At 36.8% G+C, this 20,619-nt stretch overlaps 1 protein-coding gene across 1 annotated transcript in view; it reads left to right on the forward strand.

The window, feature by feature from the left end:
• The window catches only part of LOC121379664 (U4/U6.U5 tri-snRNP-associated protein 2-like), a 92,548-nt gene that overhangs the window by 19,774 nt on the left and 52,155 nt on the right, over nt 1–20,619 (forward strand). Inside the window, exons 3-5 of the mRNA XM_041508314.1 lie at nt 833–927; nt 2,590–2,726; nt 4,499–4,595. Coding sequence (XP_041364248.1) covers nt 833–927; nt 2,590–2,726; nt 4,499–4,595 — 329 coding nt within the window. The remainder of the gene's footprint in view (nt 1–832; nt 928–2,589; nt 2,727–4,498; nt 4,596–20,619) is intronic.

The following is a 20,619-nucleotide window of genomic DNA, read 5'->3' on the forward strand; positions in this document are numbered from 1 at the left end:
GTTTTGTTTGATAAAAATATGTTTGCAGGACCTCTGTATGTGTATGGTATATATATATATTTTTTTTTTGCAGGAGAACGAGGTAGAACATTATTTTTCATTTTATTGTCTTTACCGTTATATTATCTACAAAAAGGACAAAAAAATTGATTAGTTTGAAAATTATCCACCAGATGGCACTGTCACATCTAGGTCAAGCTTAGATCAACTTGTTAAGTATATTAATACTAGCTGGGTAGGAAAGTTATTTTTAATTCTTAAAAAAAAAAAAAATTCAATGTACATTTGTAGTGTTCCATAATTTTACTGCAGAAAGAATGAATGAATTTCAAAACAGTTTTGTTTGATGAAAAATATGTTCGCATGAGCTCTGTATGTGTATGGTATATATTTTTTTTTGGCAGGAGAGCGAGGTAGAACTTATAAGGTAAAAAAAAAAGTTGGTAATAAGTTACTTGAAAGTTTGTGATGTTTTACCTTTCTAATAATAACCTGTTTGTCTATATACAGAACTCCACTGAAGTCACACCAGTGAGATTTGTAATAATAATACATTTGACTGATTTTTGGATTTAATTGATTCTGGTAACCCCAAAATTGTATTCATGGGTTAGGGTTATGATGTGTTTTATCACACATGTGATAGCAATAACATCTCAAAATTGGCAGGTGCATTGCCAGAGGAGTTCAGTATATATACTGGCTGATGAGATGTGGTTAAAAAAATGAATCTTATTTGTTTATTGTTAAGACAAGTTCATATCTAGATACTTCAGAAAGGGTACAAATATGTTCATATAAATCCATCTACATTGTTTATATTTGTTAACAGATCTGTCTTGGACTTTGATTTTGAAAAGCTGTGTTCAGTATCTCTATCACATATCAATGTATATGCGTGTCTTGTTTGTGGGAAATACTTCCAAGGTAAGATGTATCTTATACCATGAAGCTACAGTTTAACTATACTCATATATACATCTACAATTAAATCATTTAGTTAACTGATTGTAAACACTGAAATTTACATATTAAATATCTGGTACATGTTAAACAGGATTCAAGGGAATTTCCTCCCTACTATTTTCCCCCTAGTATACCCCCCAGTAAATCCCCCCCCCCCACCCAGTTTTGATATATGATGAATTTCATTATATTTTAAAATGTCCTTTATATTCCAATTTAAGAAAACAATATATAAAGGCCTACTATTGTTATATGCAGCAGCAGTCACTTTTATATGTATGTTTATGTATTGTTTGCTTGTGTTTTGTTTTTCCTGTACATGTATTGTATTTGTAATCTTGTTTATACAGATGAGCCGTATAGCTCAATGTTAATACAAAAATTGAAGTAGTAATACAGTAATAGAGAACCTTTGAAGTAGAAAAGTTACTTTCTAAACCTCTTAAAATACAATTGCCAGTTAAGGAATTCAGCTGAATTACACTAGCGGCCTTGGTGGCGTCGTGGTTAAGCCATCAGACTACAGGCTGGTAGGTACAGGGTTCGCAGCCTGGTACTGGCTCCATCCCAGAGTGAGTTCTTAAGGGTTGAATGGGTAGGTGTAAGACCACTACACCTTCTTCTCTTACTAAACAACTAACAACTAACACACTGTCCTGGACAGACAGCCCAGATAGCTGAGGTGTGTGCCCAGGACAGCATGCTTGAACATTAATTGGATATAAGCACGAAAATAAGTTGAAATGAATTACATTGAACAAGATTAGATTAGCACTTTTGATAATATCTACTAAAAAGCGATGTTTAAAGTTGCGATATGTTACTTGTTAATCCTTTTAATTTGTTTAACAAGTAAGGAACTACATTAAAGAAACCATCAAGGATGCTAAATTGTAAAATCACCCTAAGCAATTAGTGTAAAAATATTATGTTCTAGATACACACATCATGGAGAACTTAATTTTACCACTAATAATAGTGGGATAATGACTGAGGGGAAATGACCGGGTGAGGGGGGAATGCCCTGATACCGTTAAACAGGGCTTCTAGATTATGGTAGCACCACTCCCTTGGCTAGTGATTTCAATGTTAGGCTAGTAAATACATGTAGCTACTATTACCATGCCCAAAAGCTAGTGAAAAAAAAGTTGTCAAATGCTGGCTGCATTTAAGTCTGTTTTGTAAATATGAATATCCTGCCCACACTCCCACCCACCCACATCCCACCCCCAATCTTAGTGTTTTAAGCTCTATCTCCCTCTTTAGGTGACATCTGATTATTACTATTAGTAAAACTGTATTTACTTAAAGTAAAGTAGGGCTAGTGGATTTTTAATTGTGGTTTGTAAACATTAAAAATGACTGATCCCATGGCTAGTTGATTTTATAAAAAATGTAGAATCGCTGTGTTTCTTATTTAGAATTTCTGCAACCAGTTAAAAGAAAAAAAACCTTTAATAGACTTTAATTTGACTTAGAATTATGTGTAGTTGTTATTGAGAAAAGTGTTTATATTGCAAAAAGCCTGTACATCATAAAAATATTATATTTTAAGTTGGTTATTAATATTAATATTATTTTTGTTGTTGTTGTTGTCCGATTATAATTTTGATTATTTTGCAGGCCGAGGACCTAACACCCATGCTTACACACACAGTGTGTTCGAGGGACACCATGTGTTTCTCAACCTGCAAACTCAGAAGTTCTACTGTCTGCCTGATAACTACGAGATTATGGACTCCTCACTCGAAGACATCATAGTATACCAGTTTATATAATTTACATAGTATACAATTGTTTTAACTTACATTTGACCTGTAACCTAACAAATATGTTGATATCACAGAGCTCAAAGTTCTCGATAAAGTTGCAATGTATGACTAGAACAAATATGCAACAAATAAATGACCTCAGTCTTGAGCTCCGAAATCTGTTAGTTGTACGTACAAATTACGACATGTTTTGTTGGACCGGGACATGCACCTAAATTTATACTTTTAGGCATGACAACACACTTGGAATCGGTGATGTCATCAATCGGTCAAGCAGCCAAAACATCTGCCTGTTGCATAATGGTGGAAAAGCAAAGAAAACTTAGCACGTTTTTCAAGTTATACATTTTTAAGTTTATTGTTGATATGAATTCCAAATCAGTTTGAAAATTATATAGAGGCTGATTTAATTTTGTTTTATTGGGATTCCCTTTTGATAACTTATTATTAAAAACAGAATTATAAAACCAGCTAGAATTAATTGCTTTTTTTACTTAACCCGACCTCAAACAATGGCATATTCCCCTTGGGATGGCAGGCTGTTCAATGATCCTACTTTTCCGACTTTTTCCTACTTTTTGGTCTTTGTCCTATTTTTTCTTATTTTTGGCACTCAAATGTTACTTTTGCCATGTCTAAGTAGTGTGCTCCTTTAGTACTGAGATGGAGCTGTATTACTACATTGACCCAGTTTTGAATAGTTTTTGTGTATTTTTGCCTCACACATCACTAATAAAATTTAGTAATTTTCTATGTCGTTTTTGACAGTCTTTAACACTTCAACATTAATTTGATCCGCAAAATGTCCACATCATTCTTTATAATTTCACAATATTTATAATTTTCCACCTCATTTTACATTAAAAGACCGGGACAAAATGTGGTGCTGTGAAACATTATTTTAACCTATAGTGAACAAAGTCTTTGTAGCACTGCAGTCAGTCATGATGTTATCATGAATGTTACATTGCTAATTTGCTGCCATACAAGATAGCACTACTTCCAGCTGTTTACATTATTTTAGGTATTTTGCATTAATATTCTTTCTGTTTTAGTCAAATTTGTAGTTAAATGATATTTTGTATTAAGTTTGTGTAACTGTAATAACTAATGTCTGAAAAATAAGGGCTAGAAACAATTTTCAAATTCAGTATAATTTATAAATTGTTCTTTTTATGATTGCTTCAAATACTCAATAGCTAACATTTTTTTCCAATGATTACCATTACAATGTACAATGTGTATACATGCATCACTTCTATAATATATTATGGGAAATTAAATAAATCTGATTTAGTGTGATGCAAGGTGCATCAACATTACTGTACATATCGTATTTGGATTAATACAGTGTATAACAATTCAACTAACTGCAGAACATTACATAAGATTCATATTAATTATTATTTTGGATATAATAAAAATACAGGTACAAAATGAAACTGAGCACCACGTCAAAACATTTTAAAATATTTTGTCAGTAATACCACTTTTTGGATTTAACACATTTGTTTACCCAGTATGAGCATGAATAATGTTACTACGTCCTACTTTTGTCCTACTCTTTCGTTCTAGTTTCCTACTTTTGTCCTACATTTTGCTTGGTGCTATGGATGTCCGCTTAATTATAAAAACATACAAAAACATGTACCTGTACATCATGTTGCCCTCAATTTCAAATGGTATAGTGCAAAACAATTCAAATTTACCTTATATATAAATTATCAATCTCATTTTGACTGTTTTCCTTTACTTTTTAGTATGTGCTGAATCCAACCTTCACTGAGGACCACATAAAGACCCTTGATGCCAACCCAAAAATGTCTCGAGCTTATGATGGAGCAACCTATCTACCAGGTAATAGCCAGTCTGGGCTCATTCTAGCTCTTTTTTTTTAATTAGCCAAATTTCAAATGTTTTAGCCACAGTGATCGCAACAAATACTGAATACTATTATTTAAAGTGGAAAGTTACAAATGTCATTTTCCAGGCTTAAAAAAAACAAGGAATTATTTGAGGATGTCAAAGAAAATTGGTTGAACATTGTTTTTTGGCCCTCCTGCTTTTCCTCACAACCCTTTTTATACACCCATCTATGATGGATCGTATTATGGAATGGTGTTGTCCGTCCGTCCATCTGTTAACTTTTTCTTATTATACGCCCATCTATGATGGGTTGTATTATGGTATGGCATTGTCCGTCCATCCGTCTGTTAACTTTTTCTTATTATATGCCCATCAAGTATTATGGTAGTATTATGGTATGGCGTTGTCCATCCGTCCATATGTCCGTCTTTTAACCTTTTCTTGCCGGACCATATCTTGAATACAGATGCATACAAGACCATCAGACCCCACATGTAGGAACAACTTGGGATGGCGGTGTGTCGCGTACTATTGCTAGGTCACTGTGATCTACTTTTCACGGTCTACTGTACATAACAGTAAATCCATGTCCGGACCATATCTTGCTTACAGATGCATGCAGGACCATCAGGCCTCACATGTAGGAACAACTTGGGATGGCGGTGTGTCGCATACTATTATTAGGTTACTGTGACCTACGTTTCATGGTATACTGCACATAATCCTTGTCAAGATCATATCTTGCATACAGATGCATACAGGACCATCAAATCACATGTAGGAACAACTTGGAATGGTGGTTGGTCCAAAACAAACTGCTCATCCATCCCATTGCAAAAATTTCACATAATTAGACTTTAATCATACCCATAACATATTCTTTAATATAGATATGGTTTTCCATCAAACTCTTGATGAGCGTATCATGTACATCACCGGTACTCTTATTTATTTTTAATTAGCAGCTTAACTATAGACCTTTACATAAGACTTATCAAGATTCTCAGTAAGATGCTTATCTAGTGTAATTAACCTTTAAACTACTGGATTACTTTTTGACAAAAACCACGTTGAGTAGGTACAAGTTTATAATTGTTACTCCCATATATTCACTTAAATAATTTTAAATTATATTTTTAAAAATCTACAACACTAAACCTTAAACCTTAATACATGCTGAAAAGCTATTTTCAAAACACATTATGCTAATAAGAGCTCTGGTTTCTTTTCTCTTTTTGTTTTTTGAGGTGGATGGGGGGAGGAGTTCCCATTCATAAGCAAATAAATGCTGTTAATTGTTGTAATATCTTAGTAACATGGATTATTTTTTATAACTTATGTGGTTTTAGTAGAAACAATTATATACTTTTTTTAATAGGTACAGTAACTTTATTCTAAACCACTAGCGTAGGATGCAGGGGGGGGGGGGGGGGGGCATGTGTGAGCAGCAATGTTTTTTATATATTTATACATGTATTTTTATATATATATGTGCCCCCCCCCCCCCCCCCCCCCCCCCATTTTTTTGCACCTTTTGCCGCCATTGTTGTCAAGCGAAAATACATGCTGAAAAGCTATTTTCAAAACAAAAACAAAAACCGAAAGATACAGGAAGCTGAGTTGTCTTCTGTTTCCTGTTATACAAGTCTTTCCGGTGAGTGTTGTGTGCAAAACAGCGGGAAATATGAATTGGGGAATGCACTGTGTACAGTGTACAGTATGTCGACTGGCGTGGCATCGGGCGAGATATCTCGCCTGCAGTAGTCAGAAGGTTAAACTTCATGCATGGATCTTATTTCCGAGGGTTTGAAATGCAATTTCACTTCTACGACCATGGCGGTGCTACAGGCATCCATTGCTGCTGCATAGAATGTCTGGTGGTTGTGCTTTCACCTCAGACTATTCGAGTGGAGAAGTTCGCAGACTTCTTGCTCTGGTCATCGTTGAAACTCAAGGGCCTCCACCATAGCTGACGATTTGTGACTCAGCCACTGGTACCAAGCTGGCAACGCTGCCTGAGCTTCGCACGATGGACATGGGTTTCAAAACATGCTGACCAGGTCCAACTTTTCGTCCACGGAAATGGGACCTGATCCTTATTCTGAGGGCCTTGTCCAAAGCACCTTACAAGCCCCATAGCTGAGGCATCCTTAGATGTTTTGACAAGGAAGACAGTGTTCTTGCTGGGCTTCGCTACGGCTGCGAGAGTGTCAGAGATTCATGCTCTGGAGATGGACACGGTGCGGTTCAAGTCCAGTCTCCTGATCAAGCGCCGAGGACTTGTCATTATGTCCTGTTTGAGCCCTCAAGCACTACATTGAGAGAACGAGGTCTTTTCGACACTGTCGAAAGCGACTGTTCTTCTCATGCAACCAGAGCCACATGAATGACCTCGCTAAGAACATGGTGTCTACCTGGATTCTGTCTACAATCCTGTGCTCTTCCCATGTTGAGGGATTACCTTCAGTGTCAGCAGCTAACCCACCTGACCTATGTGCACTTGCTGCCACGATGTCGCTGGACGGCAACACACCTGTTACCAATACTGTTTTTAGTATCTGAACAGGATGTTTATAGGCCAGTCACTCGATCTTTGCCAACTACTATCTGCGAGATGTATCCAACGAAGATGTTGAGGGATTCTATCATCTGGGTTCTGTTGGCGCAGCGCAAGCTCTGGTTAACACTGGCTGTCCTGTTCTATCAGATTCATGGCCTGCACCTCGAGATGTCCAACAAATTGCCAGCTAAGGACTCGCCTTGACATTGTTACTGCACCATTCTGAAGTTCACGCACTGGTTTGGTGACAGGACAATTGTCCGGATAACATTACCCTTTTGCACTGCAGATTGGTGTAATGTTTCCTTAATTGAACTAACAGATCTTTGGCGTACTAGAAAGAAAATACAGGGGCCTGTTTAGTTCAGTGTTCTGATGGATGCACCCATAATGTTGTTGATATTTTTTATTAACACTCCAATGTATTGGGAGGTTACCTAACACCTGCATTCCCTAGTGGCTATGCCTTCCCAGCCTATCAGAACCTGCTTGAGATATGGCTTACCAGCCACAGGTCCGCTTCAGTACCTGAGGGTCGTGCATGCCATTACTTACGAATGTCACCATAATGGTTGTTGTTACTAACACCACCTGGATTGGTCTGTGACGGGCATCCCATGGAGGGGGGATTACCATGGTCGGCCTATTCTTCCACTGTGTCAGACTCTTTCCAGTCCTTGGGGAGAAGACAGGTGCATCTTCGGAGTAAGGAGCCCATCACTGTCTGTTGAATGCTACATTTGTTTGAGGACAGGTAATGTTGAAAAAAAATGGAGAAAACTTGAGGTGTTTTCTCTTTTATGGATACATTGCCTGTCCTCAATGATCGATTCCCACTGGAGCCTCCCCAATTCCTGTTCTCCATTCGATGCGCTCAGGGAAAAAGAAGGAAGTTACAGTCATGTGACCAGTACTAGAGGGAGCATGCAGTATAGAATAATTTAGGCCATCCCATTAGCTGTTGGGATGTTCGGACCAGACTACCAGCAATGTATCCATAAAAGAGAAAACACCTTAAGTTTTCTCCAGTATGTCAACTGGCGTGACGTCGGGTTATGTTCTGTGAAGTCTGCACTAAACTAATTTCGTATATGCAGGGATTTCCCCAGGGCCATTAGGCATAGCGGCCCGACACGCCTTGGTCTGTAAAATAAGTGCTTTGACGGCGTGGAAGCACCTTAAATCAATTGCCGCTACGTGTTAGTACGAGCGTGGCAGTCGACTACCTCTTGCAAACAACTTGTGTACCAGTATACCAAGCACACCTAATTACTATGACAGGTAAAACACTTCCTAACTACTTAACAATGGACCAGTCGTCTGCTAACAATCGGTGTTTGGTAATTTTACCACATCTACTGGGACGGCTAATCTGTCAGGAAGGCGCTTACACGTAACGGGATTCCCGTGCCGAGCAATCAAGCTTCAAGGCCGATCAAAGAAGATGCCCATTGACAGAATCAACTGTACTATTTAACTCAATAAACAATAGGTGAAGCACTTTTTAATAGTACAGTTAATTCAGTAATTTCTATCCTAACACCCCCTTCCCAAAACACATACTGAAAACATCCAGGGCTCGCGTTGTCGATAACCAATTTAGCCATCAGCTAATTAAGAATTATTTTTACAAAAAAATGGCTAATAAAATTTGCAAGTGGCTAAAATTTGGGCTGAGCCATTTTCTATCTTCTGATGTGAACAAACGGTTACATAATCTATTCGACACCTCAAACATAATAATACCAAATATTCAATTAGCATAATAGCGATCTCGCGACCGGTAACGAGAAACGGTGTTATCCAGAATACCGCGTATGCCTTATGATGTTTGCTAATTTTAATAATCAAGGTTATTAATTTTAACGGCATGCATTCGACATGTACGACAGCAATGTGACGGTGATTTAATGTCTGGAAGATATGTAACTTGCTATTTTAATTTTGTAAAGTCTTTTAACCAAAGTAATAAAAACAAACCGACAATGCATGTCAATTTGAATACACATGCCAGTTCAGGGCCAAAAGACATGTCGGCTATCCCAAGGGCTGTGTTCAGCCAGACCGAGCGAAAACAAAACGTTCGCTACACTGGTTTGTGCGCTTCATGTTAAACCAAATGGACACCAATAAAATAGTTCGTGAATGTTAGGAAGAACGTTCGTTGGCTGAACTGAGGAAAGCTCTCGGCGTAATATACGTTACGCTTCAGCTGACATTAAACAATACAATTACACAGAAGTAAATCTTGATGTAAATTTGTAGAAAAGCAATAATTGTTTGCATCAATGAATACCTAACTGCAGTTTCGATTATTTCCTTTGTCTTTGTTAATTTTGTACCTATGGTCGTGAGCACGCATGCAGATCGCGATCGCGGGAAATGAACATGCAGTATTTAGACAAATTGCAGTTACACGTACACTGAATTAGTTTACAATAATCATATTTGTTAGATAATGCTAGATATATATTTGTAAAACTGTGAGGTGACATTTAATAAGTTAGCTGGATTTTAAAAAAACGTAAAATTTTATTTTATTATTATTATTAATTTTTTTTTGTTTTTTTTTTGTCATAAATGAACATACTGTGAAGTCAGCATTCTTAGCTTAGGTATTTCACAAGCAGAAATCACAACAAGCATTTAACACGACGCATTTAACAACAGCACCAACATGGCGCGAATTATGAAATTGTTGGGGGTGGGGAATTGATGGGTTATTTTAAAACAAGTTTTAAAAAAAAAAAACCCCAAAACCCCCCAAAAAACCCCAACAACCCCAAAAAAACCCCCAAAAACCCCCAACATGATTTGATGGATTGAAGGCAAACACTTAACTGTTTTCAACCCACTACCACACTTCTTTTGGCTTGATTTTTGTTGCATATTCAACGATATATAACGCACATTATTGTTTAATACCAACAAGTATAATAGTATAGTTAATTAATAAAACGGTTAAATGTGACGGCTATTATATACAATGGGCGCAGCCATTTTGTACCATCCCAGTGAATACGCCCTCTGGCGAGCTGGTGGTTACGTAATACCTAATGTGTCACGTCAGGAATTAGTCTTCGAACTGAAGAAGCAAAACATACCTGATTTTTTGCAAATGCATTGCGATGTTCAGTATTAATATCCATCACAGTAAGCCGGCAACATAATACAGTTATTTCAACACTTTGACAATGGTGGCTTATTTTTATTGAAAAATATTATAATATATATACATAAATTAACCCACGTACTGAAATAATAATCGGAGTGTGTTCTTGGTTAATTGGTCTTTTCTTTCCGTGGCCTATGCCTGTGGTTCCTGATTGGCAGGTGTATATTTAGACGGTCCCCAGACACTGTGTCTAGACACACTAAAAAGACGTGCCTCTTTTATTAAGATCATAAGGTATTGTCTGTTAGTCGCGCAGACACCCCTCAAATTGTAATGGACATTATCACTTTATTACTGTAAGTAATTCTGTAAAACCCTTGATTAAGTAGACTTTCTCATCTAAAATCACAAAACTGACAAATTACGTAGTCCCAAAGAAAAGAAAATTATCACTTGGGTATCGTGAGTGGTCGTTTTTGTTCGAATGCACCCTACTTTAAGCATTTTTTCTTTGGATTTTTTTTTAAAGAGAAAAATACTATAACTCCATTTCGTTCTATTGATGCAAATTGAAATATATGTAGTTAAATAGTTTATTATACTATCAAGTCATTTATGTTGTTTTACAAGTCAGGTTGATGAAAGCGAAGTGCCTTATCGTAAATTAAAGCATTTGTTTACACTGCTTAAGAGGGGTTGGACGGAGCTGACATCACTTCGCCCCAAGCTATACCACCGGACGTCACAAAAACAAAACAAAATGGCTGCCCCCAGTTAGAAGGAATAATTATGGTTTTTTATTAATTCTAAAATTACGTGTTTTTTATTTGTTAAAGTGTCAGTATGTGTGGGTGGTTTGGGTATGCATCTTTCCAACACATAAGGCTCTTATTTGAATTTACCCTCCCTTTAAACATTTTAGTGGAAACAGGCAAAAACTGAAACTTCAGACGATTTTGTGTGGAGAAATTATACTTTTTGCTGTATTTCCGGTCAATATTGAAACTCAAGGGTTCCATCATAGCCGGCTACGTCTCGGTCATTGCGATGGTTCGTGACTCAGCAACTGGTACCAAGTTGGCAACAGTGCCTGAGATTCACACTATGATCAAGAGTTTCAAACACGATGACCAGGTCCAACATTTTCGTCTAGCGAAATGGGACCTGAATCTTGTTCTGAGGGCCTTGTCCAAAGCACCTTACGAGCCCATAACTGAGACGTCCTTAGAAGTTTTGACAAGAAAGACCGTGTTCCTGCTGGAGTTCGCTACAGCGGCAAGAATGCCAGAGATACATGCCCTGGACCTGGACATGGTGCGGTTCCACAGATACATCACTTCGGTTACACTGGGCCTTCTGAAGAACGTTGTGGCTAAGAGTCAACTTGCTGATCAAGGCTCGCACCTATTCTATCCAAGCACTCTCTTCCTTCGTGGGTCCACACGATGTGGAGGACTTGTCTTTGTATCCTGTCCAAGCCCTCAAGCATTTCATTGAGAGAACTAAGTCTTTTTGTCAACGTCGAAAGCGTCTGTTTATCTCATGTAACCAGTCATATGAAAGACATCACTAAGAATACAGTGTCTACCTGGATTCGGTCTACGATCATGTGCTTTTACCAAGCTGAGGGATTCCCTACACCATTGCATTTAATCTACATGAACTACGTGCACTTGCCGTCATGATGTCGCTGCACTGCAACATCCTGTTAACAGTATCTTAACAGGGTGTTTTTGGCTCACTGACTCCATTTTCGCCACCTACTATCTGCGAGATGTATCCAACGAAGATGTCCAGGGATTCCATCATCTGGGTCCTGTGGTCACAGCACAAGCTCTGGTTAACACTGGTTGTCCTTGTTGCTGCTGATATCTGTCACATTCCGGACTGCACCCCGAGATGTCCAACGAATCAACAGTTAAGGACTTGACTTTGACAATTTGTTTTTGCACCATTCCGAAGTTTACGCACTGGTTGGTGACAGGACTTTTGTCAGGATAACACTAGTCATTCTACTGCACTGCACACTGACAAAGTGTTTCCACTAGGGGATGTTTTAGTTCAATGTTCTGATGGATGCATCCATAATATTGTTGTTGTTGTTTCTAACACATGAATGGCGTGGGAGATGTCCTACCCTGGTGGCTACGCTTACCCACCCTGTCAGAACCCATTTGTTGGAGGACAAAATTGCAAGTCCATACATACTATGCGGGTTCATTCCTCCACACCACTGACAGATGCCACCATTGCCATCACCACTGTTAATACTAACAGCACGGGTTTGGTCTGTTCTGGGCATCCCATGGGGGATGGGCTAACCAAGGCTGGCCTTTTTCTTCCACTGTGTCGGATTCCTACCGGTCCATGGGGAGAAGATGTGTACATCTTCGGAGTACGGAACCCACCACCATCTGTTGAATGCTGCACTAGTTTGGGGTCAGGTGATGTTGAAAAGAAATAGAGAAAACTTGGGAATGTTTTCTCTTTTATAGATACATCACCTGTCCTCAAGGATTTATTCCCACTCGAGCCTCCCTGCTTCCAGTTCTCTCTGTGATCCGTTCAGGGAAAAGAAGGAAGTTACAGTCACATGACCGGCATAAGAAGGGGTGTGCAGCAGAAGAATCTTAGGCCATCTCATTGGCTGATGGAATGTTTGAACCAGACTACTATCCTTAGGGGAATATGCACTAGTTTGAGGATAGGTGATGTATCTATAAAAGAGAAAACACTCCAAGTTTTCCCCATTTTAATTTGCTCAACCAAAACATACCCTTCTATCGTATTTGCAATCTTTGACTACAGCCATTCCAAAATTTATTAACCTGAAGATAAGAAACAGTGTTTACTATTTTTGTTGTTTATGTTCCTTTCATTCTAACTTCCTAGCCTTTAGTAGTGATCTTTTATTAATATTAGTTGTTCATTCTTGTTATAAGAAACAAATAAAAAACGCAATGGTTATTTCGCATGGAGACAAATGACATATTGGTAACTGAAAAACTGAAAAAAAGATATTGTTCAAGTCAGGAAAAAAACTTAATAAAATGTGTTTTCCCACAATAAACTCAACTTGTTTTGGTTTTTTTTGCAATAAAACAGCATTTTTTTAAACATTACTTATCATAGAATATAAAAACAAAGACAGAAAAAACTAAAAACGGTTTGTCTTATAGGGAGATGAGAGCAGGCAGTGTACATGCAAAAACGATTTTCATATGCAATGCTGTTTTGTTGCAATGAACACCTAAGTTATGCTTTTTGCTGAAAACTCATTTTATTCCATTGTTTCCTGATTTGAACAAAATCCTCTTTCACTAACAATTGTTACCAATATAGCCTCTATTAGAAACTAGCGAGAAACATTGGGCAGAGTTATGTCCCCTAACCACTCTCCAGTTCCGGCGCATTCCGCTCAGACCTGTCAACCCTCCCGGATTCCGCGGGAGTCTCCCGGTATTTGATCAAATCTCCTTTCACCTGTGCGGGAGACAGTTTCTCCTGTTAAATGACATTTTTGTAAGCATAAAAAAAAAATCGATCCTCTTTTGTCAAAATAACAGAAGGGAAGTAACTGCCTTTTTTTCTCATTCGGAAAATGTCGACTACTTTCGGTTTCCGAGAATGTAACAGGCCGAATTGTCCCGACTGTTTAACCTTTGCCGAAGTGAGAATTGTGGGATAGCCTATTTATATTGTTAAAAAAGCACATGGAGTTTATAAAATGATGTGTTATTATAATGTTTGTTGTCATCGTAATGGCTACGAAGCGTGTTGCCGCTAATTAAACAGGCTGTGTATTGACATTCAGTGTTGCCATATAAAAAAAAAAAACTATCCAATTTAGTTCCAATAGCCGATGATAAGATTAAAAATCAATGTGCTCTAGTGGCGTCGTTAAATAAAACAAACTTTACTTTTAATAACACCTCTGAATTGTAAAATGTCTTCCCACTGGATTACATAATGCAACTATGACAAATCTGAGTTGACAGCGATACACACGATGCATGTTAAAATCACATGTCACAGCAAGACAACGAAAAGACCAATTAGCTGTATAAACATACTTGTGTCAGTTAATTTTGTATGTTTGTGCGGTAAAATGTTGGTTATAAGGGTACACTTCAAGAAATTATTTTTGTACAATTAAAAAATGTTGTTTGACATTGACATAAAGTTACTCACGGAAATGGGTATTATTCCGGTATATTTCACACGATCCGTAATGAGGTTTTACTTATGATTAATGAAAATACAATGTTTATTGCATCATTATAATGATTTTAAATCAGTACCACGCCACCGTTCCTCATTATGGTAAAAACTGAATATTAATTTATAAGATTTATATAAATTTGTCTTTGGTACTTAGGTACACTAACCACAAATGATAATGTAACGCAACCTGTAAGGCTGTAAGTGTAATACCGTAAATGTACTAATTAAAAAATTTATTTCTTGTTCATGTTCTTAACATTTTTGGATAAAATATTTTTTTTTTTTTAAATATGTATTAAATCATAATAATATTTAAACTTAAAAAAAATAAAATAATAATAATAATAATTTTTTTTTTTTTTTTTTAATGCCAAGATCTAAAGTTAAGAAGTATATATGACATTATAAAGTATTCATATAACTTATTGTAATAATGTTTTTTTTAAATCTTGCGATTTTGGGTTAAATTGTGTGAATTTAAAAAATCTCCTGCTTTTTGACCAAATCTCCTGCTTTTTCAACACACACCTCCTGCTTTCTCTTGACTAAAGGTTGACAGGTCTGATTCCGCTAACAGCAAGCATGTCTGATGACCACAGTTATTTGTGAATCTTCAGCTCAGATTTATGCATGCCAACCCCTGGCATCATAAATGCCTACCTATGGTTTAAAAATAAAGAATGATACATGTAAAAATTAAGTTGCTGAAATTGTGTTTTGTTATAATTGACCACATGTCATATATAGGAGATGAATCTAGTGAGCTGTCACCCACTCTGATTGTTTTGGTTTTCTTGCATGGGAATTTTCGTGGGGTTTTTTTAAAGCTGCAATCTCGCCTCACATTAATTATCATAATTTCATTTAAACATACAAACACACCTATAGTTTTAATGAATTGTGTGTGACAGTAACACAGTTGTTGTAGTTAAATAAAAATGCTTTTTTTCACACTATGGAATTACTGCAAGTTATTTATTTCTGAGCCAATTGTTTTCTAAATTAAACACAAAAATAGTATAGTTTTGTTATTTCCAAAACACTTTTATTTTTATTTTTACATCAAACCAAACTAAAATTATTTACAAAAAACCCCAACATTTTTGTAGGAGGATGTAATATTCTGATCAGAACAGTCTCCTTCCCCATGTGCTATATTATGGTTTTTTAAATGTATTTTCCAGGGACACATGACCCGACCCCTCCCCTAAAAACACCACTAGCCAGTGTCCCGAGTTGGGCCCCTGATCTTATAGGAGGTTGGACTCGGGATGGGCGTGTTCGAAACCTTAGTGGTATATAAGCACATTAAACTAGTTACCTACCTACCACTATCCAGTCTAGACTTCCTCTACACAATTTCCTGCACGCATGCATGTTTGACTAAATATTTTGTTTGCTGCAAATTAATTAGGCCTATATACATTGCATTATAAAGTGTAAATTTTGCTGTAATAACAGCTAAATATATAATTTAACCGAAAAACATCTACCTAGTAACAGTACTTGTTTTATTTACATCAAAATATTTGTATAAACATATTTATGAAGTGCGGATTATTACCAGCAAATTTCAGTTCTTAATCTATAGAAATAACAACCAGTAACAGCAGATTGTTTTGAAATGGCTGTTTTTATTAAAACGACATAAATACGAAATTTATTACAATAAGTAATATTCACCTGACACCCGTATTTGACAGTATATCTCCTGAAAACTTGTAACTAAATCATAGGTGTCAGATGGTCTCATATCAAAAATTGTACATAGGTGGTCTCATATAAAAAATTATACATCATAAAACATTGCATAATATATAATAACCACTTGACAAATAGGTGGTAATAAAAGTATTATACAAAACATATCCATTATACTAAAATGGACTATTCCAGGTGGGGGAAAATCTGCCACCTTGCTAGATAAAGCTATTGCCAGCCGGCAATAGCTAAACTAGCAACCCTCGCCCGCGGCATTTTGACTAGGACTGCATGAAATGTATTATCTTCTGGTATAAGATCCTCACTACAACATTATGTATTGCATTAGTCTTTGAAAACTGTCCTCAAAGTAAATGTCTGTACAGTGTTACAAATCATGTAACATGAGCACCGTGGGTCATTTAGTTTATATGACAGCACTGGGTTAACCTACCTACATGAATTACTTCTTCTATAACCTGTTAAATGCAAGAATGCCATGCATCCAATGCAAGTATCCTAATCTGTCAATCTTGTCTGATTTACGTAACTACAATTTTGCATTTCATTCAGTGTATTATGTGTGTTCTTATTGCCTTATTGATTTGTTATCATCCGAGTATCCATATTCTCAGTCTTGTTATTCTGCAAGAATGCCATGCATCCAATGTAAGCAACACTGACAATATGCACCCACGGTCAACCTTATCTTTACTTAAATATTCACTACTAAAATGCCATGCATTCAGCGCAGTATATGCATTTCTTGACTAACATTTTGCCTTACGTATCCTATTTTAGCAGATGCTATTGTCTCCTGATTTTGCAAGAATGCCATGCACCCAAAGCAAACTTTAGGAAATGTTTCCCGTTTTATACCCTCAGGTGTGCAGATGCCATGCATCCAGCATTGCCTACTTACTATTATTTTCTTCTTGATTTATTGTAGCTTGAAGGAAGGTATTATCATTTAAAGGCATTCGAATGCCATCTGCCTATAGCCTGTATGTCCGCTTCCAACACCCCCTGACTAGCCGCAGTGCTAGCGGCACCTATCCTAAAACTATGGCTTCTGTATTGATCCGACTTGTATCCTGCTGTCAGCAGAGATTGTTTTAATATGGTGCAAAAATGGTTATAAGAAACCGACAGCTTTTTGTTTCTTTATCACTTCGAGTATCTTTGGTATTATACAGAACGGTGGATTGATGTAGTTGTTGTGCTCTGCCCAGTTCTGTTGTGCTAGGCAATCTACACCTGACGTAGTTGGGTTGAAATACCAACTGTTGTAAATGGATAACTGGCAATTGGATACTGATGCACATCTGTCGATGGTATAGGGACCCCATATTTGATCTAAGTATTGGAAGATTGCATGGTTTAGTTCCCAATCTGACGGCACTATCCTTCTGGATAGAAAGTCGGCTTGGACATTTTGTTTGCGTGCTAAATACTTTGCTGTCAACATCACATCATTTTTTAATGCTTCCTTCCAGATGAGAGAATCAATTTTCGTGAGATCCCGACTTGGATCCCTTTGACAATTGATATTTGCTACTGTTGAGATATTGTCTGTCAAAATTTGAACATGTTTGCCCCTGAGATGACCTTGGAAAGATCGTAGAGTTAGATATACCGCCGTCATCTCGCGGTAATTTGAATTTTTGTAACGAATATCTGGCATCCACAATTCTTGAACTGTATACCTTGCATGTGTCCACCCCAACCTATAGTTGAGGCATCTGTAGTCACCTGAATATCTATTGCTTTCCTTTGTACTGTTTGGCCATTCCATGATTTTAAACCAGATAAGCACCATTCCAAATCATAAATACATACTGAATATAGCTTAAGACAGTCTTTCCAAGATGATTGCTGCTTTAGAAGAGTGTAGAGGTTTCAAAGAAGTAATTTCGCTGGTATAATAGCTTTTGCCATAGACACGCATTGTCCAGTTATTCTCGCTAAATTCCGTGCACTTACTTTTCTGTTTTTAAGCACAAGAGAAATGTCATGTCTAAGTTTAGTAATTCGCTTATTTGGAATTTTAATGCACACTCCGTTTTCGTTGTCGGTAGAAATAATATATCCTATATATTCCTTTGAATATGTGGGGGATAAATCCGACCTTTGCAGTATTCACACTAATGCCTAGTTTTTGTAACAATGTTAACAGACTATTTCTCTGACCACTGATGTTTTGTTCAGATGCAACCAGTATGAAGTCATCTATATGCACAGATATCCATAGCCCTGTACCTCTTAGATAATAAACAATAGGTTTAAGAGTTTTGCCAAAAAAATATGGGCTTACTGATAACCCGAACAGCAGCACGTATAATGCTGAAAACGAAAACCTAAATACTTTTGAAATTTTTTTGAAATAGGTATGTGATAAAAACTGCCTTTGATATCAACGGTTATAATTTTGTCTTTGGGTTCGACAATGTCCAGAACAAAATTTATATCTTCATATTTGAACTGTTTTGTATTAATATGAGTATTCAAATGTCTCAAATCAAAAACTAGTCTTGAGTTTTTTATTTCGCTTCGGAACACACAAAATTGGTGAGATATATTGAATAGAATTGTCTTGTTTAATAATGTTTAAATGTTCCAACTCTTATTTTACTTTGTAAAAAATGTTGTTCTTGTACTGAAAACTGTCGGTTAGAGTACTTAAACGGATTTGGAATAGTGTGAAATAGAATATCCACACCATTTCTAAGCCAATTTAGAACAGTTGCTGAAGTCTGTATTTCTTTCAAAGCTGGTAAATTAGTTTCTGGAAAATCCATATTATTGTATCCACACTACTGATCATCTTTATCCAACACTTGTGGAGAGTAAGGGAAAAAGCGATCTTGTTCCGGTCTGTTCTGGCTATTGAAGCTAGAAAATCTTCCCCGTGAAATGCTTCTCCATGAAGAGGTACGTCTGTGGGAATAATTCTGTTTGGGTGGATATTGTTCCCCCAAAAGACGGTTACGTGTAGCTGAAATTTCTGCTGCTGTTTTCAAATTCTGTAAGCTATCTCCAGTTATAGATGATGTATTTTTCTCCAGACACTTAAATAATGTGGCAGTATTTTGATCAAATTGGCCTTTTATCACTAATCTTGCATATTCAGATTGCAAAACGTTTATCTGTGCAACAAGCACAAGCACGTGATCATCAAATGACGAAATGAGTTTTAAACATGTCTCTGCATATCGCGTTTCGTGAGCATTTGTAAATGAGGTTGATCAACCCGTTTAATGCCCATTTTTGACTCTAACAACCTCAGTTCACTAGGCAGTTTAATTTTGCTGAGTGAGTCTTTAATACTCTCGTACTCTCTCTGAATGTCGCCCAAGTTTTCGTTATGCCGGCCATTGTCTGTAGCAGATAGCGGGACTTCGGTAATATGTTCGGAATTATTATTAGGTTCCAAACACGAAAGACGTCTTTCAATGTTTTTTATACAATGCAAGATTTCATCAGTGTTGTTAACATTTACCATATATGTTTTTGTTTCTTCCTCTTTAGAAACAAAGTCTTCAAGTGAAGGTTGTTTTGTGGCCATGCCCATGATTTTGCACTTCAAAATGGCAAAGACAAAGACCTATTTATGACAGATATACACACACTATGGAATGCTTAATGGTTGTGCATAATATTAATAACTGCAGGTGGATAGTCGATTGTAACTATTAAATTACATATGAAATTGTATCCATTATACTATGTCTGTTACACCTTGTCTGACAGTGACACTGGACTTGCTGTTCCAATTTGTTTGCGTATTTTCACCACTCGTCAGTATTAAATTAAATATATGTAATAATGTATGATTTGTCATGCTTGCTCCCGAAACTATTTTTATTACGTAGTCGGACAGTAGAAACTGTATCGTTAAGTTGTATCCTAACCAGTTGCGATGGGAATGATTATTTCAGAAATCACCCGCATGCGTACGGCGCGATACATAAATTGTGATGGCGAGGATGTTTATTTCTGTATCATTAGTTTCATTAACTATTGCATAGGTCATAGTTAATAATACAGCTAGCAGTACAGAAAATCGCAACTAGTCATTTAGTCAAGTTAGTGTACACTTCCGTTTGTACATTCATATTAATTGCAAATATCAAAACTTATTAAGATGCCCTTTTAACGAGTCAGTCATCAATGAGCTCCTTTTTCTTGGTCTCCCCAAGACGTCATAAGTATTTCTGTTGAGCACAAAAAATACTGTACATTTCCACTTCTGTAAAAGGAGATTGCGCACAATCTGACGAACAATAATAGAAATAGAAAACTTTATTAATGTCAAAAAATTAAAGAACAAGTCAACGACTACTCCCTGATTCAGTAGTAACAAAAGGCCTTTGTTGCAAGAGACTGGAGCATAGCGCACATGCAGATCAAGGGCA

The sequence above is a fragment of the Gigantopelta aegis genome, chromosome 8 (assembly GCF_016097555.1).
Source record: "Gigantopelta aegis isolate Gae_Host chromosome 8, Gae_host_genome, whole genome shotgun sequence".
NCBI lineage: Eukaryota > Metazoa > Mollusca > Gastropoda > Neomphalida > Peltospiridae > Gigantopelta > Gigantopelta aegis.